Genomic DNA, 26,559 nt, shown 5'->3' on the forward strand with positions numbered 1-26,559 from the left:
AGCATGAAAAGTTATTCATATTTAAATTTGTCAGATTTATGCCTAACACCAAAATTAGAAATTTGTGTCAGTCAGAAAAACAGCAGACTAAAGAGGTGCTGAAAATCGGGAATTTCTAAGATTCAATGTACCTTTAAGCTGAGAATACTCCAGAAAAAAATCAAAAGATGAAAAAAGTTAAAAAAAATCAAAATGAAAAATTCATGTTTCAGATAAAATGACTTGCTCAAGGTCGCACAGCTAGTTTATAATATAGAACACTGATATAAAAATATAGATGGTGATCAATGCTGTCATAATCACTTATCAGGAAACACTCAAAATTATTCACATTAAATGATTAAATTAAACCAACATCTAGTTGAACCATAATCAGTAGGGATGGTTCACTCTACTTGCTAGGCATGATTCAGTCCTAAATCTGTTTACCTGTATGTTCTCGGAATTCCACCATTGCCTTCATTGTTTTAGAATCTGCTAATGCCATCAACCAGAACAGTTTGGTTCTGCCACAACCTTCATGAAGGTCAACCTTTATAGCTTCTTCTTCTTCCTTGAAGACCTATAGTATCATTAAAAAAAAGAGGGAAATAAATTTATCACTCTCAAAGAAGATGTATAAAATTTAATTATGCAATAATGAATAATTTATTAGGCACTCTAAGAAACTTTAGGTATTTCTAGTCTTCTCGTTAACCTTCACAACCACCTCATTTTTTATAAATGTGGAAACCAAGTCTCAGAGATTAGACGACATTCTTGATTGACACAGTTGGTAAATGAGACAGCTGGGAATTCCACCAAGGTCTTTGATTCCAAGGTCCATTTTTCTTCCCCATGACACCAATTCTCTTTCCCACTTTTATTTCTCACTGAATATATTTTATGTTCCAGACACTGTTATACATGTAAATGCAGAAATCGTCACCTGTCTTTGATGAGTTTTGGTTCGCCGATGAAGATGAAGGAATCTGTCACAGTCAGTACATAGGTTTCCACATACATTGCACAAAATGATTGCTGCAGTTTCACCATCATCATGGTTATCACACATTGGCTAGAAAAGGACATTTCCATATGTTACAGCAGATTAACCAGAAAGGCTTAAATACTCATACACCCTGAATGTGATTTATTTACAACAGGATCAGATTGTTACTCTGAACTCTTATAAGAATTTAGAATTTGAATGTTAAACAGAATTATGGCAAATGTACTTAACTATAAAAAATCCCCAAATCCATGATTAATGGGCTACGTATGTTCAGTGATGTACAAAATAATCATTATACTTTTTTTTAGAGACTTAAGAAAATTTCTCCTGTTACATTCAAACATTCTATATGCTAAATGAATAAATAATGCATTTTTGACACATGAATGTTAAGGAAATGTTTAAAGGGCCTATATAAAGTTTTTCCTTCTGGGGAAGCAAGGGATACTTCACAAACTCTAAGTACATTTGTGAATAAATTGCATCTCATGTTGCTCTCTTACTGCTTTATTTCCTTCATCTCATAAGACATTTTAGTACAAAATCTAGATACAGAATCAGAGTCTGGCTAAAACCAACTTTTGATAAGATGCAAACATGACTCAGAGAAGAAAGGAGAAGTTTTCTCAACATAATTAAATTCCCTGATATACCATGAAGAGGAAACCCCAACTGCAGAGACTTGTGAGATGAACTTGGGCCATGTGATGCAATTTTTCAAGAGTTCCACTAATTGTGCATTTTGACACGTGGAGTAAAGCTAGGCTAAAGCTTAGTATAAAGAAAAACAAGCTAGATTTGTATAAAGTAACTCTGATCTTACCATTTGTTTCTGCTGTCCATCCTTTCCCATCCATCTCCCTGAGGAGAGGCGGTCGACATGGTCCTGGTCAAGAACACACAGCGAGGCCAGAGCAAGCCAGAGCTGGTGAAAGGAAACGCGGTTATACCACCGACTTAGAGGACACGGACTGCCACGGCTAAGCAATGTTAGCCGGACGTGAGGTCCCCAGAGGTACTCGGGTCTTCCTGATGTGGCAGCAGGCACACACGCCCACCACTGTGTGTGCCAGGTTCACAGTAGGAACGCAAACATACTGAATAAACGACTTGCTCAGATGAACCACTCTGTTGTCTTTCTGACATATAAAATTACCCCTTAATATTCTAATGTGTAAACAGTGTATCAATACATAAATTTATATACTTAATATACCAGTGTCTCCTATAAATTTTTCCATGTAGTGGCAATGAATTCCAAGGAAGGTGGGAGAAAGGGCTGTTGAATTTTTCAGTCCCATAAGAAGTGGGGTAGTAAGGGATTCTCAGAAATCTCTGTACGCACATAACAGCCTAGTGCCAGGCTTGATACACTTTGTCAGGAATAAGTCAACATCTTACAAGGTTTAGAAGACTGTCCTCAAATATAATTTAGAATTTTCTGAGGCTTAAAGTGTAAGTTTTATTTTTATATAGAATATTACTTCACTACTGAAAAATAGAAAATGACTCAAATGTTTCAACGCTGAGAAGTGCAAATGAGTGTCACTGGATATGGAGTAAAGAGAGAAGAAAAGCAGGGAAAGAAAAACCAGAAGAAAAGTGTGCAATGAGAAAGGTGAGAGCAAACATCAGAACCTGTGCAGCCTATGTGTTGGGAAAAGGTCCCAGAGTCACACTCACTGGCAACGTGGCATCAACTGGCTTTTTCTGCCCAAGGGAAAAACAATGTATCTTATTTTTCAGACTTCTGAGGATTAGCTTAGGCATTTTCTACCAGTTTTTACTTCTTCCTAATGCTGTCACATTACCCTGCTTCAAGGAAATGTCAAATTTCGTTTGGAAGTGTATGGGACATGATACTAGGTAGGTTAAAATCTACAGTAGATCTCTCATTTGAAGGATGCAATCTCACTTCCTAAGAGACTCTGCCCCACTGTGCCCTGCGCACACTTTCTGTTTTTTAAAAGTAAGGCCTACACATTCAGTAAGTAGGCCATACGGCTCTATTTTAGGACAACTGAGTTATTACGGAAGAAGCAGGTAGGGGTCTTGTCTTTAAAGGATCTCAGTCTATCACAGTGTCACACTGATACTAAAGTTATCAGGAAATATCATTAGAAACATAGTACACTGACATATAGGTAATACAAAACCAGTATATCCTTTACAAAATCCTTGAATAAATAGTGAATGAAAGTCGCTCAGTTGTGTCCAACTCTTTGCGACCCCATGGACTATACAGTCTATGGAATTCTCCAGGCCAGAATACTGGAGTGGGATTCCCTTCTCCAGGGGATCTTCCCAACCCAGGGATTGAACCCAGGTCTCCCATATTGCAGGCAGATTCTTTACCAAGTGGAGCTATGAGGGATGTATATCCTTAGCTCCCTTAAAAATAACAAAAACAAATGACAAAGAACACCTAACAGTGAATATTAAAAATTACTATACTTAGCTTGTAATACAAAAAAACCCTTCATACTTTTTCAATAAATACAATATTTGATATGAAAAAAAAAGTGAAGCAGGTGGGGAAGGGATGGATTGGGAACTTGAGATTAGTAGATCCCAACTATTATACAGAGAACTGGTAGCAGCAAAGTCCTACTGTATAGTACAGGGAACTATATTCAATGTCCTGGGATAAACCGTAATGGAAAAAGAGTATGAAAAAGAATATATTTATATGTGAATCGGAGTAGAAATTAACACATTATAAATCAACTCTATTCAATAAAGTAAATTTTTTTAAAAAGTAAATTAAGCTGACTTATTGATTTAAATTTGTTTAAACCTATAAGGAAAAAGAACAGGCAACAACAATACAGACCAAATCAAGGAAACCTACCCTAGTTGTTGCAATACACCTCACTGGAGATCTGAATTCCTCCTCCATCTTGGTCAGGGCAATGATGGTTTCCGCAATGGCATTTTTTGTCACTCTTGACCACGCTTCTGACAAATGACCCTAATGACCAAGACAGAATAATGTGATAAGCAACCAGACAGGTAGAATCAAAGCAGAAAATTCTATTCTTTTACCATCCCTCACCAAACAGGAAACTTTGCTAGTAGAATTTTAGATCAAAGGACATACTTTAAAAATCCTTCACAACCATATTATAAACTCAACCTCTTATTACTATTTAGATGATTCAAAAGAAAAGTATGTAAAAATTTAGGTTCCCAAGATGGGGAAACAGTGGAAACAGTGTCAGACTATGTTTTTGGGCTCCAAAATCATTGAAGATGGTGATTACAGCCATGAAATTAAAAGATGCTTACTCCTTGAAAGGAAAGTTATGACCAACCTAGATAGCATATTCAAAAGCAGAGACATTACTTTGCCAACAAAGGTTTGTCTAGTCAAGGCTATGGTTTTTCCTGTGGTCATGTATGGATGTGAGAGTAGGACTGTGAAGAAGGCTGAGTGCCGAAGAACTGATGCTTTTGAACTGTGGTGTTGGAGAAGACTCTTGAGAGTCCCTTGGACTGCAAGGAGATCCAACCAGTCCATTCTAAAAGAGATCAGTCCTGGGTGTTCATTGGAAGGACTGACGCTGAAGCTGAAACTCCAATACTTTGGCCACCTCATGCGAAGAGTTAACTCACTGGGAAAGATCCTGATGCTGGGAGGGACTGGGGGCAGGAGGAGAAGGGCACGACAGAGGATAAGATGGCTAGATGGCATCACCGACTCAATGGACATGAGTTTGAGTAAACTCCGGGAGGTGGTGATGGACAGGGAGGCCTGGCGTGCTGCAGTTCATGGGTTTGCAAAGAGTTGGACACAACTGAGCGACTGAACTGAACTGAACTTTTTTCCTACAGAATTCAAGGGCATTTCACCTTACATTTAGATAAAAACATAACAAACACTAAGGTGTCTATGACTGAGACATTTTGATCAAGAAACCCTGTTATTTAACATAGAACTCATACATCTAAGCTGATTTGCTTTAGAGGAGTACTACTGGAACCCAAGAGCATAAATGGATTTAAATTACAATTACATTAATTCGCTGACTTGATTTTTACTGAAAACCAACATGTCACTACTATAGAATTTTGGTATTCCCAAACATCCTTCCTACATATGTTCATCCAGTGAACATACTCAAAAAGCCTACTTGAGAACTGAAAACATTCTCCATTTCTCCCACTGAGGAAATGTCCATGCTGCTGGAAATGTGATAGAACTTCATTTTTTCCCAGAACATGCTTACTAATCTCATATCCATGTGCTAGCAGTTGTTAAAGGGACAGCTCCAATTTCAATTTCTCTTCCTCCAAAATGCTTGCCGTTTACTCCACCTCTCAGGATCTACCATCCACAGTGTCCTGCCCTCTTCGGGCTGGACTCCTGGAAGTACAAGAGCCAGGCACCCTGAGAAGTAATTACCTTTCCTCCACACTCCTGGATCTCCCCACAAAAGTAAAACCTGGACAGCAGTACAGGACATTCAGTAAACCATGACAACGGAAGACTGAGAAAGCTTCACACTGAAAAAGGCCCTTTCTTGTCTAGAGTCTTGGACTCAGACTGCTTTGTAGGGTTCAAACAGTATACTTTGTTTTTTAAGCTTTAAGTCTTGGAAGACTTACGGAAATATTTCTCAAGCAAATTAATTGGGAAGCTTGAAATGCACACAGTTTACACAAAAGGAAAAATTTTTACCAACTGAAAAGACAAAGGGTGCAACAGTGAACTTACAAACAGAGCTTGTGAATGAGGCAAAATAACATGAATGTCGTCCTAACAATTCAGTAGAATGATTACGCTACTTGTTTTGTTAATCACGTTTCTACTGGGAACTTACTGCGGCCATATCCTTAACAAGTTTAATGATGATCTCTGAGATCTGGGTAGGAGTGGAGCCCTTCATCCACCAATGACTCTCACCTCGACGGATGTAACTGCAAAGAAAAGTCAGCATTTGTAAACCAATCAGTAGTAGTTACAAATGAATAAGTCAAAAACTTATTTAAAATGATTCAACTGGTTAGGGCATTTTAAAAGAAAATTAATCACAATATTACTCATAATCTATCTCTTCAACTCTAAGAGAGTAGCTATTCTGATTATGTTCCCTTTCAAGTATTTCATTGTTTATTACTATAAATATCAAACATTATTTTTGCATGCATCTTTTAGAACAGTACCATTCAAAATAGATCCACAAACTATTTGTTACCAGTCCACATAAAGATAAGAGCTTGCACCAGAATGTCAACTACATGGCTAATTTACCACAGTTTAGTTTAGCTCACATTTTTTCCCCTGGCAAGACTATCCAGGTGAAGGAAGTGATACACTTATAACATTCTGGCGCTTAATGTCATGAACTGGCTCTTTCTCTAGCATTATTCCAGATGTCCTTAATCTTCTGCTGTTATATACAATTCTGTATCAAACAGTCCTCTACAATATCTTTGTGTACATGTATGAACATTTTTTGAGAGAAACAGTTCTACAGAAGTAAAACTGGTAGGTCAAAGGATATGCATATTTTAAATAGACTGATGCTATCAAACTATTTAGCAAAAGGTTTTAGCAATTTAGACGTCAGTTACGCGAATGCAAAGATATTTCACTATTGTTTTAATCTACATTTCTCTGACTACCACTGAAGTACCTTTTATTTATCGGCATTGGTAATTTTTTTAACACTTGTAATTATTTTTGGCTGTATTGGGTCTTGGATGCGGCACATGGACTCTGAGATGTGGCACACAGTCTTCTCTGTCATTGTGGCACGTGGGCTCCAGAGCACATGGGTTTGCAGTTGCTGCTCGCAGGCTTAGTAGTTGCCCAGCGGCATGTGGGATCTTAGCTCCCTGACCAGGGATTGAACCCACGTCCTCTGCATTGGAAGGTGGATTCTTAACTACTGCATCACCAGGGAAGTCCTGGCATTTGTTAATTTCTCTTCTCTGAACTGACTATTCTTGTCAGAAATCTGTATTGGTTGTTTTTTCATTGATTTGTAGTCATTCTTCTAATATTATGACTAATAATTCATTGCCTACTAACTGTTAAATATTTTTTTCCAAGTCAGTTGTTTGTATTTTAAAAACAAACAACTTTCACTTTTATGTAGCCAAGCCTCTGAGTCTTTTCCCGTTACTTCAGGTTCTGTGTTTTACTTAAGGACGTCTTCTCAAATTGATGATTATAAAAATGTTCTATAATTTGTCCTAGTAGAGTTTAAAAGCAAAAATATGTGAAGTTTCAGTTGATCTCAAGTTTACTGTGAACATGGTGAGAGAGTCTATAGTTTTTTGTTTTGACTTGGGAAGTATTCTAACATCATATGCTCAGCAAATTTTTCTTTCTCCACTAATTTGAAAAGACACTTTTATTATACACAGCATTCTTTTTCATACACAGGTCAGTCATTTATGGCTTCTATTTCTGGTAAATACGCAAACAAGGTAGAATCTGAAGTGTCTGAAACCTTCAAACAGTAGCTCACTCCGTTCTATTTTTGTACCAAAACAGATACAGTGACCCACCTGGAATTGAAAATCATCGGGAGGGTGACTGTTGTCACTCCTTTGCCCACGGAGGTACCAGCTGTTCCTGTGATGGTGGTTCCTTTGGCTTTTAGCTGTACTGTGAGTGCTTTGGCAATGCATCCTAGAAACATGTCCAAGATACCTAGCTTATTCCAATCTCCTTTCTCTGTTGAGTGAATAATGTCACTGATATCTGCTGGCGGGAGAGACTTGACTCCTATAATGCTGGCCAGACGGTTAGGGGTCACTTCAGGCAAAACTCGTCTTAGTAAGGAGGTCACCTGGTATGAAAAATAAGAGAATTCTATTTAAAGATTTGGGATTGACATATACACACAGCTATATTTGAAATAGATAACCAACCTACTGTATAGCACAGGGAACTCTGCTCAATATTCTGTAATAGCCTAAATGGGAAAATAACTTGAAAAAGAATAGATAACATGTACATGTGACTGAATCTCTTTGCTGTCCACCTGAAACTAACACAACGTTGTTAATCAGCTATACTTCAATTTTTTGAAAAAAGATTCGTGTTTTATTTAAAGTATTCTTTTTTTTTGAGTCCAGCTGCCATTCTATGACTTCAAAAGTTTTGAGGACAGAGAAATGATTTAAGCTTGATTTAATTTCTCATATGACTACCACTCCAGGGCAGCAAGAAAAAAACACATCTCTTACTTGGTCATTATATATTTTACAGTAATAAGGCTGAGTAGCGGAATACTATTTATCACAATAGCACTAAAATGGAACATATTTTGTTCTTCCATATCTCACTATAATGAGTCAAAAAGAAAAACATGGGGTTAAAATACAATCCAAAAATCAAAATATGCTATAACAAACAAACCAACCAACCCCCTCCCGCCAAAAAAAAACATTGATTCTCTTTGTTAGAATAATTTTTAACAATGTTTCAAACATGTATACCTGTGGCCGATTCATGTTGATGTATGGAAAAAACCATCACAATATTGTAAAGTAACCATCCTCTATATAAAATAAACAAATTAATTAAAAATAGAAAGTAACAAAATAAGCTTCCAGGTAGGAGATGTGCCAGTCACCTGTCTCTGGACGCGTGGGGAGGCAGTGTGGAGCAGAGAGAAGAGGTCCTGGAGTAGAGTCAGCTGCTGGGCCAAGTACTGCCGGCCCACGTTGGAGCCGCTCAAGGCCAGGACCATGGAGAGCAGCTCGAAGCAGTAGGCGTCAGAGGAGGCGTCTTCATCATTGGGCTGGGAATTGGCATTTTCTTTGCTTGATATGGCATGTTCCCATTCCTCGCGGACTCTGGTGGCTTCCATGCGAATGGCCTGGACGATGTGAGCACACACCTGTTCAAGGGCAACATAAAGAAAATGTAAAAGTGTTTATTTGTAAGGTTTAATTAAAAAAAAAAAAGGATATTAGTTGATACTCAATTTAATACTCTTCCTTCCAGTTAATTCTCCATCATACCATTCTCTTAACACATCTTAAAAACAATTAAGGAAAACGACAATTAAAAACCTGAGTATTTAAATCAATTAGTATAGAAATGAATGCTATACTGGTTACCAATTCCCCTGCCTGTGGTTTAAGACATGAAATGAAAACAAATCACCATATTTAATCACTTCTAAGGCATCTTTTCCCCCATATTTCTATTCATAATGTGATTTGTAATTGATACAATTCATAATTTAATTGGCAGCAATTTTCTTTTTTTTAGTGACAGAAAAAAACAGCACATTTTACAACTGGTAGCTTCTACAAGTCAATAAAATGCTGTTAAAAAGATAAAGCACAAATAAATTTATGTGATTTATTTAAAAAAGACTTAAGGTGTTTAAAGTTAAAATAGTGGGCCAATTTACAACCTAATTCAAAAGTCAGTATTTTATGTGACTTGGAAAGGGCTGATTTTATGTTACTTAGGTATTCCCAAAGTGAATTCCCATTACATGAATGATCTAGTGCTACTATGCCATCTTGTGATAATTAGAAATATCTAACACTGGTTTAGTTAACATTATAACTGCTCAGCAGAATAATTTTAAAAAACAACAACAAACAAAAAAACAAAGGGGAAAGGAACACAGGAAATGTAAATGAAATCTGATATAACTGGGTATTTGACACCAAAATGAAACAATCTACCTGAAAATGAGAAAAACAAAGAGCGGCAAGGTAAGAAAGTTAACATTGATAACAAAGTCTTTAAAGTGATGCAGGTATGCCAACATACTCCTTCCTCTCTAGAAAAAGGCAGACACATTCTGCAGGACCTATAAAAGAGTCAGCATAAAAAAGCCCCCATAAATTTTGGAAAATGCTTTACACCCTAAAAACAAACAAAACTGATGGAGATTGTGAAATGACTACTGACCAACCTGTTTCTGTAGGTTAGTCAGTTTACTCCTGCTGAAGATGATTCCAACCATATGTTCTTTCAGGTCAGCGTCTGATGTTGCCTTTAGATACAAAAGGGGAAGAAAAGGAAGCAGGCTCTTTTAATAAAACTCATATACTCAACATTTTGAAATGTCTTGATAAGTAATTATACAGGTATCTTTACAAGGTGAATTCATTTTAAATTGAGATCTATAACACTAAAAAGAAGGATAAAAAGTTTGAAGAAATCACTATTGGCTAATGTGACCATAAAAAGGACAAAATTTCTGACTTTAAGAAATCCAGAGAAGTTTGCTTCATGGATTTCTTTATAATCTAGTCAATTTGTGTCAGTTCGTTTAAATCTATTTCTAAACTGTGAACACTATTAGTTCATATCCTATATTTGGTTATTAGAAGAGCAACTCAGGAAAATGACATTTGGTTAGAAAGGAAGTATCCTAACAACACTCTCTGATAATGGTGGTCTTAAGTTATTCCAACACTGACTGTAAACAAAGAAACCTATCACAAGAAGACATAAGAAGGCTGAAGTTTTATAGTGCCTATCACGTGTAGGACACTGTTTTAAGTGGTAGATAAATATACAAACAGATATAAGTATACATATACACACAACCTTATTTAATCTTCAGAAAGACCCCATAAGGGGTTTGATGTTCTGCCTGCTTTATAGGTAAGAAAACTGAGGCAAAGCACCCTTGTATTAGAATTGAAAATGACTCTTGGTTTCACTTTTCTTAGGATAGAGACAGCCACAAGAGAATGTTGCTCCCACCTTAATAGTGAGAAAAGCTGGTAATCTACAGAACTGTAATTTTTGGGTGCCCACTAGAGAGCTGACATAGGCAACCAGGTGAACTAAAATCTAAATTGACAAATCCATATTGTTGGACACTTCAAATTGTTTCTGTACCTAATACAAGTAAATGAGAAAACAATGAACCTTACCTATCAGCAAGGTTCTTACAGATCTGAATAAAACTATCAACCAACTGAATTAACCACATTTGTAGAACTCTTCAAACAACAACAGCAGAGTTCACATTCGTTTAAGTGCACATGGACATTCGCTAAACTATACCATTACTATGAGCCAGAATTCAGGTCTTAATAGCCTCAAAAGTGATGAAATTATACAACTATATATATATATACACACACACATTTGACCACAAAGGAATTAAAGTAGAAATTAACAATACAAGGCTATCAGGAAAACTCCCAATATTCAGAAATTAAATAAGACACTTGTAAATTACCCAGAAGTGAAGGATAAATCAAAATCGAAGTCAGAAAATATTTTGAATTGAATGAAATGGAAAAAAACAATACTCAAATCTGTGACACTAAAGCAGTGCTAAGAGGAAAATCACAGCATTACTTATATGAGAAAAGAAAGGCCTCAACTCATCATATTAGGACTTTAAGAAGTCAGAAAAAGAACACACTGAATCCAAAGCAAACAGCTGGAATGATATAATAAAAGAAGATACATCACAATAGAGTCTAAAGATAAGAGTATATTATGAACAACTTATGCCAATAAATCCAGCAACTCAGATGAAATGGGCAAATTACTTGAAAGGCAGAAGTACCAAAGCTCACTCAAAAAGAATGGGTAACTGCAGTTTCCTTGGAAAACTAAGGAGAGTAAGTTTGTAGAATAAATTTTGTGTGTGTTTGTGTGCTACACATAGCTAGAATACACATTAACAAATGAGTTCCTTTTAGACAGGGAGATCTTTTAACTTCTTTCATAATTTATTTTGCTTTTTCCTTTTTAAAAGCAGCTGTATTGACACATAGTTCACATACCATATTATTCATTCATTTAAAGTATATAATTTAATGGTTTATATGCATGCACAGATAAGTGCAGCCATCACCACAGTCAATTTTAAAGCATTTTTACCACCCTAAAAGAAACACTGTGCCACTCAGTTATCACTCCTCTAGCTCATCTTCTTTAAACAAAAATAAAGTACATATAAGGAAACACTGCATATCGATTAATATACACAGCAATATATGGTTATTTTACTGAATAAAAGAAAATGAAAAAAGAGAAATATATAAGAAATCCATTCTGATAAAAATTCTCAATAAACGAGGAACATCCTCAAACTGACTAAGCACAATTACAAAAAATCTACAGTGAAAGACTGAATATTTTCCTTTTCCAATCTAGAAAAGACAAATATATGTGATCTCACGACTTTTATTCAACATGGTAACTGAAGGTATTAGTCAGTAGAATAACACAAGATTGGAAAGAAAGAAGTAAAACTGGCTTTCTTTGAAGACCATATGATTATCTATGAAGAAAAATTCCAAAGTTACTACAAAAGAGCTTCTCAAACTATTAAGTAAATTTAAGACCATGAAAAAAGTGAAAGTGAAAGTCGCTCAGTTGTGTCCGACCCTTTGAGACGCCATGGACTACACAGTGCATGTAATTCTCCAGGCCAGAATATTAGAGCGGGTAACTGTCCCTCCTCCAGGGGATCCTCCCCTCTGGGGACTGAGCCACATTCAGTGTAGATCTCCCACATTCCAGGCAGATTCTTAACCAGCTCAGACACCAGGGAAGCCCAAGAATACTGAAATGGGTAGCCTATCCCTTCTTCAGTGGATCTTTCCCAACCCAGAAACTGAACCAGGGTTTCCTGCATTGCAGGCAGATTCTTAACCAACTGAGCCATAGGTGTCCCTTAAGAAGACCATAGCATAAAAGTTTAATGCACAAAAGTCAATTGCGTTTTTATGTACTAGAAATGAATAACTGCAAAGTGAAATAAAAAATATTTACAATAGTATCAAAACCATCAAATGCTTAGGGATCAATTTTAAAAAGTGTGTATAAGACATGTACACAGAGCTTAACTATAAAACATTGCTGGCAGAAATTAAAGAAGATCTAAATAAATGGACAGAACTAAATATAATATTCATGGATTTGCTGTTGTTGTTTAGTTGCTAAGTCTTGACTCTTGTGCAACCCCATGGACTGTGACCCACCTGGCTTCTCTGTCCATGGGATTTCCAGACTCAATATTAAGATGTCAATTCTCCCCAAACTGAGCACTTTGGTGCAATTCCAATCAATATTCCAGCAGGCTTAAAAAAAAAAATTTATGTTTTTGTTTTTTTTTTCTCTTACTTGAATGAAATCCTTGCTGGGTACAATAATCTGGGCTGTAGGTTATTTTCTTTCATCATTTTAAGTATGTCTTGCCATTCCCTCCTGGCTTGAAGAGTTTCTATTGAAAGATCAGCTGTTATCCTTATGGGAATTCCCTTGTGTGTTATTTGTTGTTTTTCCCTTGCTGCTTTTAATATTTGTTCTTTGTGTTTGATCTTTGTTAATTTGATTAATATGTGTCTTGGGGTGTTTCGCCTTGGGTTTATCCTGTTTGGGATTCTCTGGGTTTCTTGGACTTGGGTGATTATTTCCTTCCCCAGTTTAGGGAAGTTTTCAACTATTATCTCCTCAAGTATTTTCTCATGGTCTTTCTTTTTGTCTTCTTCTTCTGGAACCCCTATGATTCGAATGTTGTAGCGTTTAATATTGTCCTGGAGGTCTCTGAGATTGTCCTCATTTCTTTTAATTCGTTTTTCTTTTATTCTCTCTGATTCATTTATTTCTACCATTCTATCTTCTAATTCACTAATCCTATCTTCTGCCTCTGTTATTCTACTATTTGTTGCCTCCAGAGTGTTTTTAATTTCATTTATTGCATTATTCATTATATATTGACTCTTTTTTATTTCTTCTAGGTCCTTGTTAAACCTTTCTTGCATCTTCTCAATCCTTGTCTCCAAGCTATTTATCTGTGATTCCCTTTTTAATTTCAAGATTTTGGATCAATTTCACTATCATTATTCGGAATTCTTTATCAGGTAGATTCCCTATCTCTTCCTCTTTTGTTTGGTTTGGTGGGCATTTATCCTGTTCCTTTATCTGCTGGCTATTCCTCTGTCTCTTCATCTTGTTTAAATTGCTGAGTTTGGGGTGTCCTTTTTGTATTCTGGCAGTTTGTGGAGTTCTCTTTATTGTGGCTTTTCCTCGCTGTGTGTGGGTTTGTACAGGTGGCTTGTCAAGGTTTCCTGGTTAGGGAAGCTTGTGTCGGTGTTCTGATGGGTGGAGCTGTATTTCTTCTCTTTGTTCAGTCGCGCTGTGCGGAGGGAGGGAGGGATGCTGCAAACAAATAACACTGGCGTGCGCTCACAGTACCTCAGCCACACTGGGTCTGCCCCCGCTCACGGCGCATGTAGCCTCCCTGCCCACACTGCTCGGGCTCTAGGTTGTTCCGCCAGGAATAATCCGAGGCCAGCCCTGGGTTGCATGTACCTCCCAGGTCCAAGCCGCTCAGGTTCAGGCACTCGGGTAGTCCTCAGAGGCGCAGACTCAGTTGGGCCTGAGTTTTGTGCTCTTCCCAGGTCTGAGCAGCTCAAGTGATGAGGTGTTTGGCGAGCGCCAATGCTGCGACTTATCGCCTCCCCGCCACTCGGTTATCTGGGTGTAAAACCGGTGCACCTTCTCAGGCAGATGTTAACCGTCCAGACCCCCAAAAAGTTTTAGTTAGCAAAGAAGCCTGCTTACAGTTTTATAGATAATGTCTCTCTGGGGCTGCGATTGCCCCCTTCCGGCTCTGGCTGCCTGTCACCGGAGGGGAAGGTCTGCAGCCGGCTATCTCTGTTCAATTTTTTGTTCTGTGCGCGGGCCTGGCGGTCTTAGGTTAGGGCTGGCTTTTCGCGTGGTAGATATCCCACAGTCTGGTTTGCTAGCCCAAATTATTTCGCTCAGATAGTGCTCAGGGTATTCAGGCCAGATTCTTACTCTAAGCGATGCAGCCCGCTGCGCCTCCTGCCCAGCCCCGCTTGCTAATGGCGCGTGCAGGCGTCTGCGCTAATTTTCCGCTGGGGAGTTACCGTAGGACTCGCAATCTTGAGTTTTAATTGTTTATTTATTTTTTTCTTCCTGTTATGTTGCCTCTGTGCTTCCAAAGCTCGGCACAGATTCGGCAGTGAGAAGGTTTCCTGATGTTTGGAAACTTCTCTCTTTTAAGACTCCCTTCCCGGACGGAACTCCGTCCCTCCCTCTTTTGTCTCTTTTTTTGTCTTTTATATTTTTTCCTACCTCCTTTCGAAGAGTTGGATTGCTTTTCTGGGTGCCTGATGTCCTCTGCCGGCATTCAGAAGTTGTTTTATGGAATTTACTCGACGTTTAAATGCTCTTTTGATGAATTTGTGGGGGAGAAAGTGTTCTCCCCGTCCTACTCTTCCGCCATCTTGGCTCCTCCCCTCAAAATTTATGTTTTTTGTGGAAGAAGAAGAAATTGATAATCTGCTTTTAAGCTTTATATGGAAATGGAAAGAACCTGGGATAGCCAAAACAACTTTGAAAAAGAACTTGGTTGGAATCTCTCTAAAGCTACAGTAAGGAATGTACTGAACCTCAATATAGCCTGATGTTGGTGTAAGAATGTACATATAGATTAACGAAACAGAACAGAGTCCAGAAACAGACCTATACATTTCTGGTGGACTGATTCCTGATAAAGGATAGTCTTTTCAACAAATGGCAGTAAAAGAATCGAATATCTTCACATCAAGAAAAAGAACCTCTACTCTTAATTTACACTGTATAGAAAAACTTGAAACATATATGGTTCTAAATAAAAGAACTAAACTTCTAATGTTTCTAGAAGAAAACAGGAGAAAATCTTCGTGACCTTAGGTAAGACACAAAAATCATGAGTCATTAAAAAAAAAAAGATAAACTGAACTTTATCAAAACTAGAAACTTCTCTCTGAAACATAAGTCACAGACTAGGAGAAAATATTTGAAAATGTATTTTTACCAAACATGTATTTGGTAGAAGACCTATATATATATCCTGAATACATGAAGAAATCTTCCAACCAATAATAACACAAACAGCTCAATATAAAAAATATGGGTAAAAAATCTTAATATACATTTTGGTAAATGTACTACAGAGATGGCAAATAAATACATAAAAATTTGCTCAATATTATTAGTCACTAGTGAAATCCATGTTAAAACTACTACAAGGGGCTTCCCTGGTGGCTCAGTGGTAAAGAATCTGCCTGCTAATACAGGAGACACGGGTTAGATCCCTGGTCTGGGAGGATCCCATATGCCAAAGAGCAACTAAGTCCATGCACCAAAACTACTGAGCCTGTGCTTGAGCCCAGGAACCACAACTACTGAGCCCACATGGTCTAGCATTCATGCTCCGCAACAAGAGAAGCCACTGCAATGAGAAGCACGTGCACCTAATCTCGAGAGTAGCCCCCTGCTCGCTGCAACGATAGAAAAGCCAGGGCAGCAACAAAGATCCAGCACAGCCAAAAATGAATACATGAATAATAAAAATCAGTTAAAAAGTTAAAAAACGCACAAGATACAAGTATACACCTATAAGAATGTATAAAACTAAAAAGAGTGATAGTATCAGGTATTGTCAAGGAGATGTGGAGCAACCGGAAATGCTTTGTTGGTAAAAATGTAAAATGGCTTAATCACTTTGGAAAGAATCTGCAGTTTCCTAGGAAGTTGAACATATACTTATTATACAGCAATCCTACTCACAGGTATTTACCTAAGAAAAATGAAAACATGTCCATACAAAGATCTGTATGCTAATGTTGACAGCAGTTTTATTAATAATAGCTAAATAGAGGAAACAACACAAACATCTATCAGAAATTTGTGAAAGAATAAATAAACTATGGTAAACTCATACAATGGAATACTCCTCAGCAACCAAAAGAACAAACAACTGATACATATTCTTATACTACCTATAAAAAAATCAGACAAAAAGGCTATTTTCTCTACTGCTCCATTAAATAAAACCTGGGAAGAAGCAATACTATAAAAAGTGAAGTCGCTCAGTCATGTCCAACTCTTTGTGACACCATGGACTGTAGCCTGCCAGGCTCCTCCATCCATGGGAATTTCTAGGCAAGAATACTGGAGTGGGTTGCCATTTCCTTCTCCAGGGGATCTTCCCAAAGCCAGGGATCGAACCCGGGTCTCCTGCATTGCAGGCGGATTCTTTATCGTCTGAGCCACCAGGGGATGGCAATACTATAGGGGCAGAAAACGGGCAGAAAATAGTTCAGTGGTTGCCATGGGGGAGGAATGAGATAAGAGGGCTGAATGCAGAGGAATGACAGGGAAATTCTGGGGGGTGGAGGGGAATGTGTTTTAAAAATTGCTTGTGATGGTTTCACCACTGTACACATTGGTCAAAATTCAAAACAAATGATTTTAAAAGGATGATTTTGTATGTAAGTTTTACTTCAAAAATCTGACTTAAAAAAAATGCTTCCCTTAAAAATCACATTATCTCACTGGTATCCAACCACTAGCAAACCTTTCCCACTCATCCCCAATGACTCAGCATACACTCTTCTACTGTTTGGCAAGCCTCTTTAAGGCTCCCATCCTCTCATCCTCTTAATCTAACTTTCATCCATTCTCTTTCAGGTCTAACTCAAAGTCTAATATCCTCCAAGAAGCCTTCTCTGTCCACTCCAGGGACAATAACCTCAACATACTCTGAAATTCTATGACATGTACAATTTTTCACATATTTAATACAGTGATTATATACTAAAGAGTATCCCTGATTATCTGTTTGGGGAGGGAAGGGATGGACTGTGCAAGTTTAAGAACAAAAGGCAAGGTTTTTGAGGGCTTGATACCAGTTCTCAAGGTTGTTCAGCAAACAATTGCCATTTGCTAAAATTCATTTGATTTAATGAGTACTCAGTCTGATAGTTGTCAAAATGTTATCTCCAAAAGATGCTGAAAAATAATTACCAAAGTTTATGAAATCCTTTTTTAAAAAAAACAGATTCCAGATAGAAAAATGTGGATGATTTAGTTGCCTCTGTGTCAGAAGGCACAGAGGTAGCTTAGGTAAGTTCTTGAAAATATCTTTCAAAGAACTGGGCAAACTTTGGGAGATGGTGAGGGACAGAGAGGCCTGGAGTGCTGCAGTCCATGGGGTCGCGAAGAGTCGGACATGACCGGGCAACTAAACAACAACAATAAACCAAGTATACAGATAAACCCAACAAGAGGGAAACCAAGAAGAGACACAGAAATTACTACCAAGTTTAGCAGAGGAAACACTTCTTTGTGTCTTCGCCATGAACCTTCTTTATGATTTGCCTTGAACGATCATAAAGAAGGCCCATGGAGAAGGCAGGATTTTTGAGCTGAACTGTGAAGGACAGAGAAGATGGAGGGAAGTGCACAGCATAGTCAACAACGAAGCTGATTTTACAAATGACAACATTTAAACGCAACAGCCCAAGGTTTGGAGCAAATTTTGTTGTTACTTAAAATACCAGCTAGATCATACATGAGCAAAAAGTGAGTATCTTCTGATAGTTCCTTTACCTTCTTTCTAATTAAAGTAAAAAATATTAACTGCACAGAAACTAGTATCACATATACATTAAAATACGTAGCAATATATGGATTATTCCACTGAACAAAAGAAAATGGAATAGGGAAATAAATATTTTTAGAATATAAATAAATACATTGTATACTTTTTCCTCTCCTTCAGGTGATGACAAGAGTGCTTTTTCCTCTTGTTCTGGTGTGGGTTCTGCATCTCCAGAGATGAGCTTTCCAAATACCTGGTGAAGAAGACAGGGAGGTGAGAGCAACCTAATGGCAGGAATTAGCACTGTGAAGGCTGGAGGACTCAACAGCTCATTCTGCAGGTTTTATAATGCTATGTTATTCTTACTGTACACCTCTACTTTTCAGAATTATGAATGCAAAATAAAATACAAGAATTTGGGCTATGAGAAGAAAAAAATGGGCCAAACTTGTAGCTAACAATCTCTAATAAACTGAACAAAATACTTTCTTAGGCTCTTGATATTATTACTGAAGTAATACATTTTTTTTTTTATCCTGTGCTAGAATATGTGTAGTAAGGACACTCACTTGAGATGTAATGAGTCTGAACACTCGCAGAGTCTCAGCTTCACAGTTCCTTTGCTGGGCCACACTGGCTGAGATCTGGCCAGCAATTTTTGTGCTTTCGCCATCCTTCCAGCCCAGGACCTTAACCTGTCGAACTCTCAGTGTATTTTCTGGACCCTTTAATTCAATTTTGATGATGTGATTATCCCCTCCTGGAAGTTCACTTGTTACCCAACCAATGTGCCTGGAATCCAGATCAACCTAGGGGAGCAGAAAAGGGATAGAAACCTGATACAAGTGGATTACTATTTTATTACTGTCCTGGACTTAATAACAGTGGTTACTATGTCCTAGTGTTAGTAACAGTAAGCTCAAATAACAAATAACTGTACACACAGAAAGTGTATTGGATTATTTCACATTGATTATCTTATTTAAATCTTGTAAAGATAAGCAATACTATAATAGCTGCAGATGAAGAAAGAAAGTTAACACAGATGGCAGGAGTCTAGTAAGTGGTGGAGTTGAGAATTAAAATACAGGTCTGCTTACATTATATGTACTATATGGCTTCCGAGCGCAAGTTACATAAGTGAAACCACTGGAAACAATTTTCATGACTGTACCTATACTGCCTGTAAGTAGAAATACTCATATGATCAGCAATGAAGTCCTGTTTTGTGCATCTTTACATGAAAGCACATTTAAAGCAAGGATTTTAGCTGTGCAGTTAGTTAATATGTTTTACTTTTGAAGAAACATTATATACTATGTAAATTCACATTTGTGATGACTTATTTCAGTATATTTCATTGAGAATCTAACTCTTCTCAAGGATTAAATTTCAGTGTACTGTACAATGGTTTTTGACACTATTCACTCACAAGGGAATGAGTTTATACAGCATCTGTCATAAGCCCAAATAAGACTTGTTTATAGACTAGGTCTGTATATTGACTTTTAACCTGGATATATTGCACTGCTGTAAATTGAAAGATTTTCAAGGTACAGGACAATAATCTACATTTAAATCTGAAGTGTGGCTGAATTATAGTGGCATTTGTGAATCGAATCTATGAAGAATTTTAAGGCACCCTGAATCTCTGCAGGGGAGCAGAAGTCAGGGTGGAGGGCTGTAGGCACAGTATACTTACTCATGACTACAGAACATGTAGGAAAATAGTGGGTAAGATGTCTAGAACAGAGACAGTTATAACTATTCCCATACATGGACTATTTGCCAATTTAGTGTTTTGAAAAGAGATGATTTCCTATAATACTGTGGCATGCCAAAATTAGAACTCAACAGTGGAGACTGAGAAGAAGAAATTTCTACCAGGGCAGTAAAAACATTTAATGGCAGTTTTAATTACCTGCTTTATTCTGCACAAATCTTCTACTGCTTTGCCAGTTAAGAAGGTCATTGAGGTGACTTTATTCTAAAATAAACAATTCAAAATAGTTATTATGCCATGTTCCTGGCTCTAGAACGGACAGTGATTTCTTACAGCCTATCAATATCATATCAACTCTTCTGCTTGTCTTTTATAGGCCTTCCAAACTGACTTCATTCCATCTGTCAAACCAATCACAGTTCCTACAACTCCAGTCTTTTTCTTATCCTCACAAACTCCATCTTGAATCACACATTTCAGTCCTTCTCTATGGGCTCTGAGAGAGGAGGCTGGCATTCCCTCTTTTCATCCAAAGTCTAATCATTTAAATGCTGTCTCTATCATGAAGTCTTTCAACAATTCACCTTGCTACTTATGTCCCATTCTTATTACATTATTCTCATTGCTTCTGGTGTAAAAGGGAGGAAGGCACGTAGCTTAAGCAACAAATACTTGAAAAATCACAGTGCCCCCAGACAGCCATAGGGACTTGGGGGAGGACACATGAGAGTGATGAGTTCTATCCCCTTGAGATCTTTGCCAAATTAGGGAAGGACCATTTAATATATAAAGTACAGTAGCAAAAGAAACTTAATATCTTTAAGTACTGGAAAGAATCATACTGGTACTAGACTCAGAGACCTTGAGTATGTTTTAATGCAAGTACATCAAGAAATAGATGGACATATGAATTCCTTGGAGAGTTGTATACTTTTAAGTGCTATAGGCTGATGCAATTCAAATTAACAAATGCTGTGTTTAAGGCAGTGTGATGGGAAGGCTGGGGGACACACAGTACACTGTGTGAGTCCTAAGGATGCATATAAATCAGAGGAGGCTTCCTAAGAGAAAAGCTGATGTCAGCGTATCTGTACAAAATGAATATTACACGTGTTGGAGAAGACTCTTGAGAGTCCCTTGGACTATAAGGAGATCCAACCAGTCCATTCTGAAGGAGATCAGCCCTGGGATTTCTTTGGAAGGAATGATGCTAAAGCTGAAACTCCAATACTTTGGCCACCTCATGCGAAGAGTTGACTTACTGGAAAAGACTCTGCTGCTGGGAGGGAATGGGGGCAGGAGGAGAAGGGGACGACAGATTAGATGGCTGGATGGCATCACTGACTCAATGGACGTGAGTCTGGGTGAACTCCGGGACTTGGTGATGGACAGGGAGGCCTGGTGTGCTACGATTCATGGGGTCGCAAAGACTCGGACATGACTGAGCGACTGAACTGAACTGAACTGAACCATGATTATCTCTCCTAAAAGACAAAATGTTAGATTGCAACCACTGTTTTGATGGAAAGTATATTCTAGCTTAAAATATGAATCAAAGATAACACTGCACTGAGCGGTGAGTTCCTGTCAGAAAAATGTTATGATTTCTTACACTTGACTTTCAAGTAAGATAAAGTAGTTGTACCAATTGAACTCTTGGGTCTCAAGAGGTGATAAGCTAGTGATATAGTAGCTAAGCCTTTTCTTATTCAATCTGTGCTGATGGACAGAAGTTGGGGTGACTGCAGACAGCAAGGAATGCTCTGACTGTAGACTGAACTTCTGTGGTTGGCATTCTCCATTCAGGTCATCTGAGACCCAAACCCACCACTTTGACTCTCCCCGGGAAAGGAAATATACAAATGGAATAGGAGCAGCTTGGCAATGGCCCAAGGGGACTTATTAATACTGTATCTGCAGGCCACTTTCTTTCTGAGGGAAAAAATTCTAAAAAGTATTCTTTCTCAAAAATGGGGTAGAAGCATGGGAATTTAGCAGTTGGTTTTATATTCTAATTGGCCTTTAATATTCAAGTAAATAGTATGCTTTTTCTTCTCCAGTGCTTTTTGTTAAAGACTGCTCAATTCAGTTGAAACATGTAGACAGGCTAGAGCTAGGGGGAATATATAGTATGATTATATATGTTAATCCAGGAATTTTCCCCAACTCCCTTCTGACGGTGGGGGTAAGGATTAAAAACTGAAGGCTAATTATGCTACAGGTCAAACTGCATTAAGTGCCACTAGAGCAAGGTAAAAAAGAATCCAGAGGAGAGAAAGAGTAACTTTTATAGAAGAGGTACTGTGGGAGAATTTGTCTGCTGGGTCTTATACTTGGGAAGAATCTGAAAGGTAGAGTTTAAGAGAAGGACTTCCAGGCCAAGGAAATAGCTTGAACAAGGGTGTGGAGGTAAAATATCATGGAGTAGATATTTATTTTGCTTAGCTATAGGTTTCATATATTTATAATCAGATCCTGTCTTAAAATGGGTATTCCACAGTGCCCAAGTCATATTAATCTGTTTCAGACTTGAGTTTTTTGACAATATAAACAGGACATTTGGTTGGTGAAGTTCCAGGTGAGAGCCTTTTTGCTAAAACTCAGAAATGAGACTGTATGATTAATAAAGGTCTGAAAAGAACTGACAAACCACAGTTAAGCTTCCTTTCTTACCCCAAGATCTCGGGAATTGTCCACATGAACAGATACATAGCGGGCATTGATGCCTTTTACACAGTTGATGGTGATGTTCTTAGTTTTGTTTTTATCCTCATCTCCTGACTCCCAAAAGGTTTCTGTGGAACCATCTGTCAAACTGCCAATCATGGCAGGTCGGCTTGAAGTTTTTATGTCAACAATGCTGGTTAAGTCCTTTAAGCACATTACTATGCACAATTCCTACCAGAAACAAATACACATAATTGAAACACTCAAATGGAAATCTTCCACAATAATAAAATAGGCATGAAATAGAAATAAAAGTAAGTAGCAAATTGTTTAGGAGTAATTTTCAGTTTCTCCTTCAGTACATTGTTGAGTATTAACAGGATAACACAGGATAACTGTTAGATGACTGACCTGACTCATAGCTTCAAAGCCAGACTGTATGCTGATGCTAAAACTCTCTTCACTGTCTCCATCATCTGATTTTGACAAAATATTGTTAATGTGATGAAAGACATTGCTCTGATGGAGGAACTGGTGATCAGATTGCTTGAATTTCAGACTCCAGCACCTAAAACAGTATAAGTAATATATTAAATAATTCTTTTTCAGGAACCTCTAAGGAATTCCTTGAAAAAAAAAAAAGCATTCTGCAGCTAATCTTAATGCTGTAGGTAAAATAACAATATCAGAAATTTTAAAAATTCAAGAAACAAAATGATTTCTACTGGCTTTTGGAGAAATATACATCATTTCTGTTGAACAATGTAAATTCTAAGGAAAGTTCATCCATTTTCAGTTCAGTTCAGTCACTCAGTCGTGTCCGACTCTTTGCGACCCCACGAATTGCAGCACGCCAGGCCTCCCTGTTTTAAATATAGCCAAACCGACACATGAAGATCAAAGCTATAAAAGCAAAAGAGGTAATAAACCAGTTTTGTAGACAAGTGTTATCCCAACTATAACAGCCTCTTAAAATTTATTAGTCCAACAATTCTACACTAATTCATCAGAGTATAACACACTTTGTACTTCAAAACTCTTGCACTACAGAATCTCTTCTCTGCTGGTCTCATCATTAAGAATGTGTGTAGCCAAAGTCACTCTGTCAACCTGTTTCTTATAAAAACCAATGGAGGATTTACTTATATGTGTAGTCCAGTACGAGGCTCTAGTGATAAAGTTCACAATATAAAAGTAACGGTGAGGACTTAAAAGGAGGAGATACTTTTCAATGTAATTTTAGGATTGGCTGCATATCTCTTGGTATTCTTTACAATTCAAAACCCTATTTTGAATTCTGTTTTTGAGATTTCATTGCCCTCTCCATTTTTGCAACATTTAAGTTTCTACTCTTGAGGAACACTGAGACATGTGATTTGGGGTAGATGAGAAAGGAAAGTGAGGAAGATGGTTTCAGACTGTGACAATTTAGAGGACTCAGAAGTATACTACCCACAATTTATAAAGGGGCCAACAGGCATGAGCTGAGGCGAAGGGCAATTCTAAATTACAACCATAATGAGGGAGGTATCATTCGTATAACACAGGATTCTTTCTACCTTAAGTATTTAAAGAGGTCTTTCAAGCATTTCATGCTTTGACTGCTTCAGAAAACTCCTTTTCCAGGGTACTTAGGACACTTGGAAACAATATTACCTTAGGGCCATCTGCTGTAATGAACTGCCACTGGGGAGAGACATCATAAGGTCGGAGATGGTCTGAAGCAGGCGGTGAAACGTGTGTGGTAAAGGATGAGCCGCTTCCCCTGCGATCACTATATCTGAGAGCGGATGCTCACATACCCTTGTATCTTTCTCCTAAGACAGAAATGGTGGGCAAGTTCATCAGTTTGGGAGCTGGAAGGAATTTTTCCCACAAAAGAAAATGTGTACTTTAACGATACTGATGTAGTAGAAATGTAAACAACAAAACCAAACCACACCTCAAACATCCAGTAAGGTTAACTAATTATGCTTACGTTTTTAAAGGAAAAAGTGATAAGGTCACCTATAAATAAAACCACCAAACCAAATAAATGCCGCATATGAGGATCAATTCCAGCATACTCACTAATCTACTAGCAGAAATGAGCCTTTCCCTTCAGCTGAGCACCACCCAAACTGCTGGCCCACAAAGTTGGGAGCCAGTAAGGAACTATTTCCATTCAGTAGGTTTTGGGGTATCTGTTACACAGGAACAGATAGCTCTTATGAATGTGTGATAACATCACATTGTAATCGTGGATTGTTTTCAATTTTCCCTTGTGGCCCTATTGATTTTCATTGGATATCTTTAAGGTTATTTTATTAACTACATGCATACACTGAAGATACAGAATTACTCTTTTATCATTTTGTAGAGATCCTCCTTATCCCTACTGATAATTATGTCTTGAAATCTATTTAATCTGATGTTAAACTAGCTGTAGCAAGCTAATTTTGATCGGTATTTATCCAGTATATCTTTTTCTACTTTTAACCTTTTACTTTTACTCTTCCTCTGTCCTTACGTTTTAAAAATGCGATGCTTATAAACAGTACTGAGCTTTTGTTTTTTTTCTATCTATTCTGACAGCTTTTTAAATTGAGGATTTAGTTTTCTACTTTTTTACTGTAGAAATATAAATGAGATCCATAAAGCACAGCTACAGAGGTATAAATGTGGCTGGAACCCAGGCTTCCAGGGTCCACACTCAACGCTTTTCCATGATACAGGCTGCCTCCTATAAAATTGAAGTCCCTTCTAGCCAAACTTGTTGACTCTCATGTCCAGGCACAATCTCGTTTTCATTCTCTGTGCCGTACAGTAATGCTGTGAAGTGGATGGCTCTTCTCTATAATAGTGTTGCCTTCTTCATCTTATTGCACTGGACAGTATATATCTTCCAACTGAGTGCTTTGTCTGTGACCGTGATGGCTAGTGAGAAACCAGAATTGATTGACAGTGTTTCTGGAGACAGAAAACTTTCATTCAGCATAGTTAGTATGTTGCTCATAGCTCTGAATTGGTATTCTTGCCTTTAGGTTATATAATCTGTGAATGACTTCATGTAAATTATGGTATTACCTGAAGAGAGTTTGACTCTTCTATAAAAATATGGACAAATAAAAAACCAAGAGTCTCGCTCACTTGTTCTGCATTTTCTTTGTTTGTTTTATTTTCCTCATCCTCTTCTTCCTCTGGTTCCACTGGAGCAGGAGTCAGAGATGCCACGAAATGCCACAGAATATCATGGAGAGAAGTGGTTTGGATGACGTTACACAGAAGCCAGTTGAAAGCCTGCACGAAAGATAAAGTGAAACTCACTCAGTCATGTCCGACTCTTTGCGACCCCATGGACTATACAGTCCATGGAATTCTCCAGGCCAGAATATTGGAATGGGTAGCCTTTCCCTTATCGAGGGAATCTTCCCAACCCAGGGATCGAACCCAGGTCTCCTGCATCACAGGTGGAATCTTTACCAGCTGAGCCACAAGGGAAGCCTGAAAGCCTGCATAAACAATGTTAAATAAGTCCACAATAAAGACAACCTTCTGGGACTCAAGTATTTTAAGGGAAGACTTTAGAAGACTGATTGTCATTTCACTGAAAGTACACTGAACTTACACTTTCAGTAATTCTGGCCCTAATTAAAAAATTAACAGTAGGGAATATAATACCTATGAAATGCAATTCAAAATATTTTCCAAACCACTTTTCATTTCAAAAATTTGTCTGAATATTAATTTACACAAGCATATTTTTTCCAACTTGCATTTAGAATCAACATGCGTTTAGAATGTTTCTTAAGTTCTACACAAGCTGCTATTTACTTAAA

At 37.7% G+C, this 26,559-nt stretch overlaps 1 protein-coding gene across 11 annotated transcripts in view; it reads right to left on the bottom strand.

The window, feature by feature from the left end:
• MYCBP2 (MYC binding protein 2) overlaps positions 1 to 26,559 on the bottom strand; it is a 270,299-nt gene that overhangs the window by 10,344 nt on the left and 233,396 nt on the right. For 9 of the 11 annotated variants that reach the window (XR_011466330.1, XM_070380616.1, XM_005891177.3 and 6 more), the window contains 15 exons: positions 25,871 to 26,020; positions 24,398 to 24,558; positions 23,153 to 23,309; positions 22,748 to 22,972; positions 20,273 to 20,338; positions 18,921 to 19,160; positions 18,506 to 18,604; positions 9,892 to 9,972; positions 8,587 to 8,853; positions 7,514 to 7,797; positions 5,818 to 5,914; positions 3,846 to 3,965; positions 1,818 to 1,919; positions 929 to 1,057; positions 430 to 562 (listed from right to left, as the gene is read on the bottom strand). Coding sequence is in view for 10 of the 11 variants with exons in the window: in XM_070380616.1 (XP_070236717.1) it covers positions 430 to 562; positions 929 to 1,057; positions 1,818 to 1,919; positions 3,846 to 3,965; positions 5,818 to 5,914; positions 7,514 to 7,797; positions 8,587 to 8,853; positions 9,892 to 9,972; positions 18,506 to 18,604; positions 18,921 to 19,160; positions 20,273 to 20,338; positions 22,748 to 22,972; positions 23,153 to 23,309; positions 24,398 to 24,558; positions 25,871 to 26,020 (2,311 nt within the window). In the remaining variant the exon portion in view is untranslated. The remainder of the gene's footprint in view (positions 1 to 429; positions 563 to 928; positions 1,058 to 1,817; positions 1,920 to 3,845; positions 3,966 to 5,817; positions 5,915 to 7,513; positions 7,798 to 8,586; positions 8,854 to 9,891; positions 9,973 to 18,505; positions 18,605 to 18,920; positions 19,161 to 20,272; positions 20,339 to 22,747; positions 22,973 to 23,152; positions 23,310 to 24,397; positions 24,559 to 25,870; positions 26,021 to 26,559) is intronic. The other 2 variants (XM_070380615.1, XM_070380612.1) reach the window with 1 other exon arrangement.

Source organism: Bos mutus, chromosome 12, assembly GCF_027580195.1.
Source record: "Bos mutus isolate GX-2022 chromosome 12, NWIPB_WYAK_1.1, whole genome shotgun sequence".
Classification (NCBI taxonomy): domain Eukaryota; kingdom Metazoa; phylum Chordata; class Mammalia; order Artiodactyla; family Bovidae; genus Bos; species Bos mutus.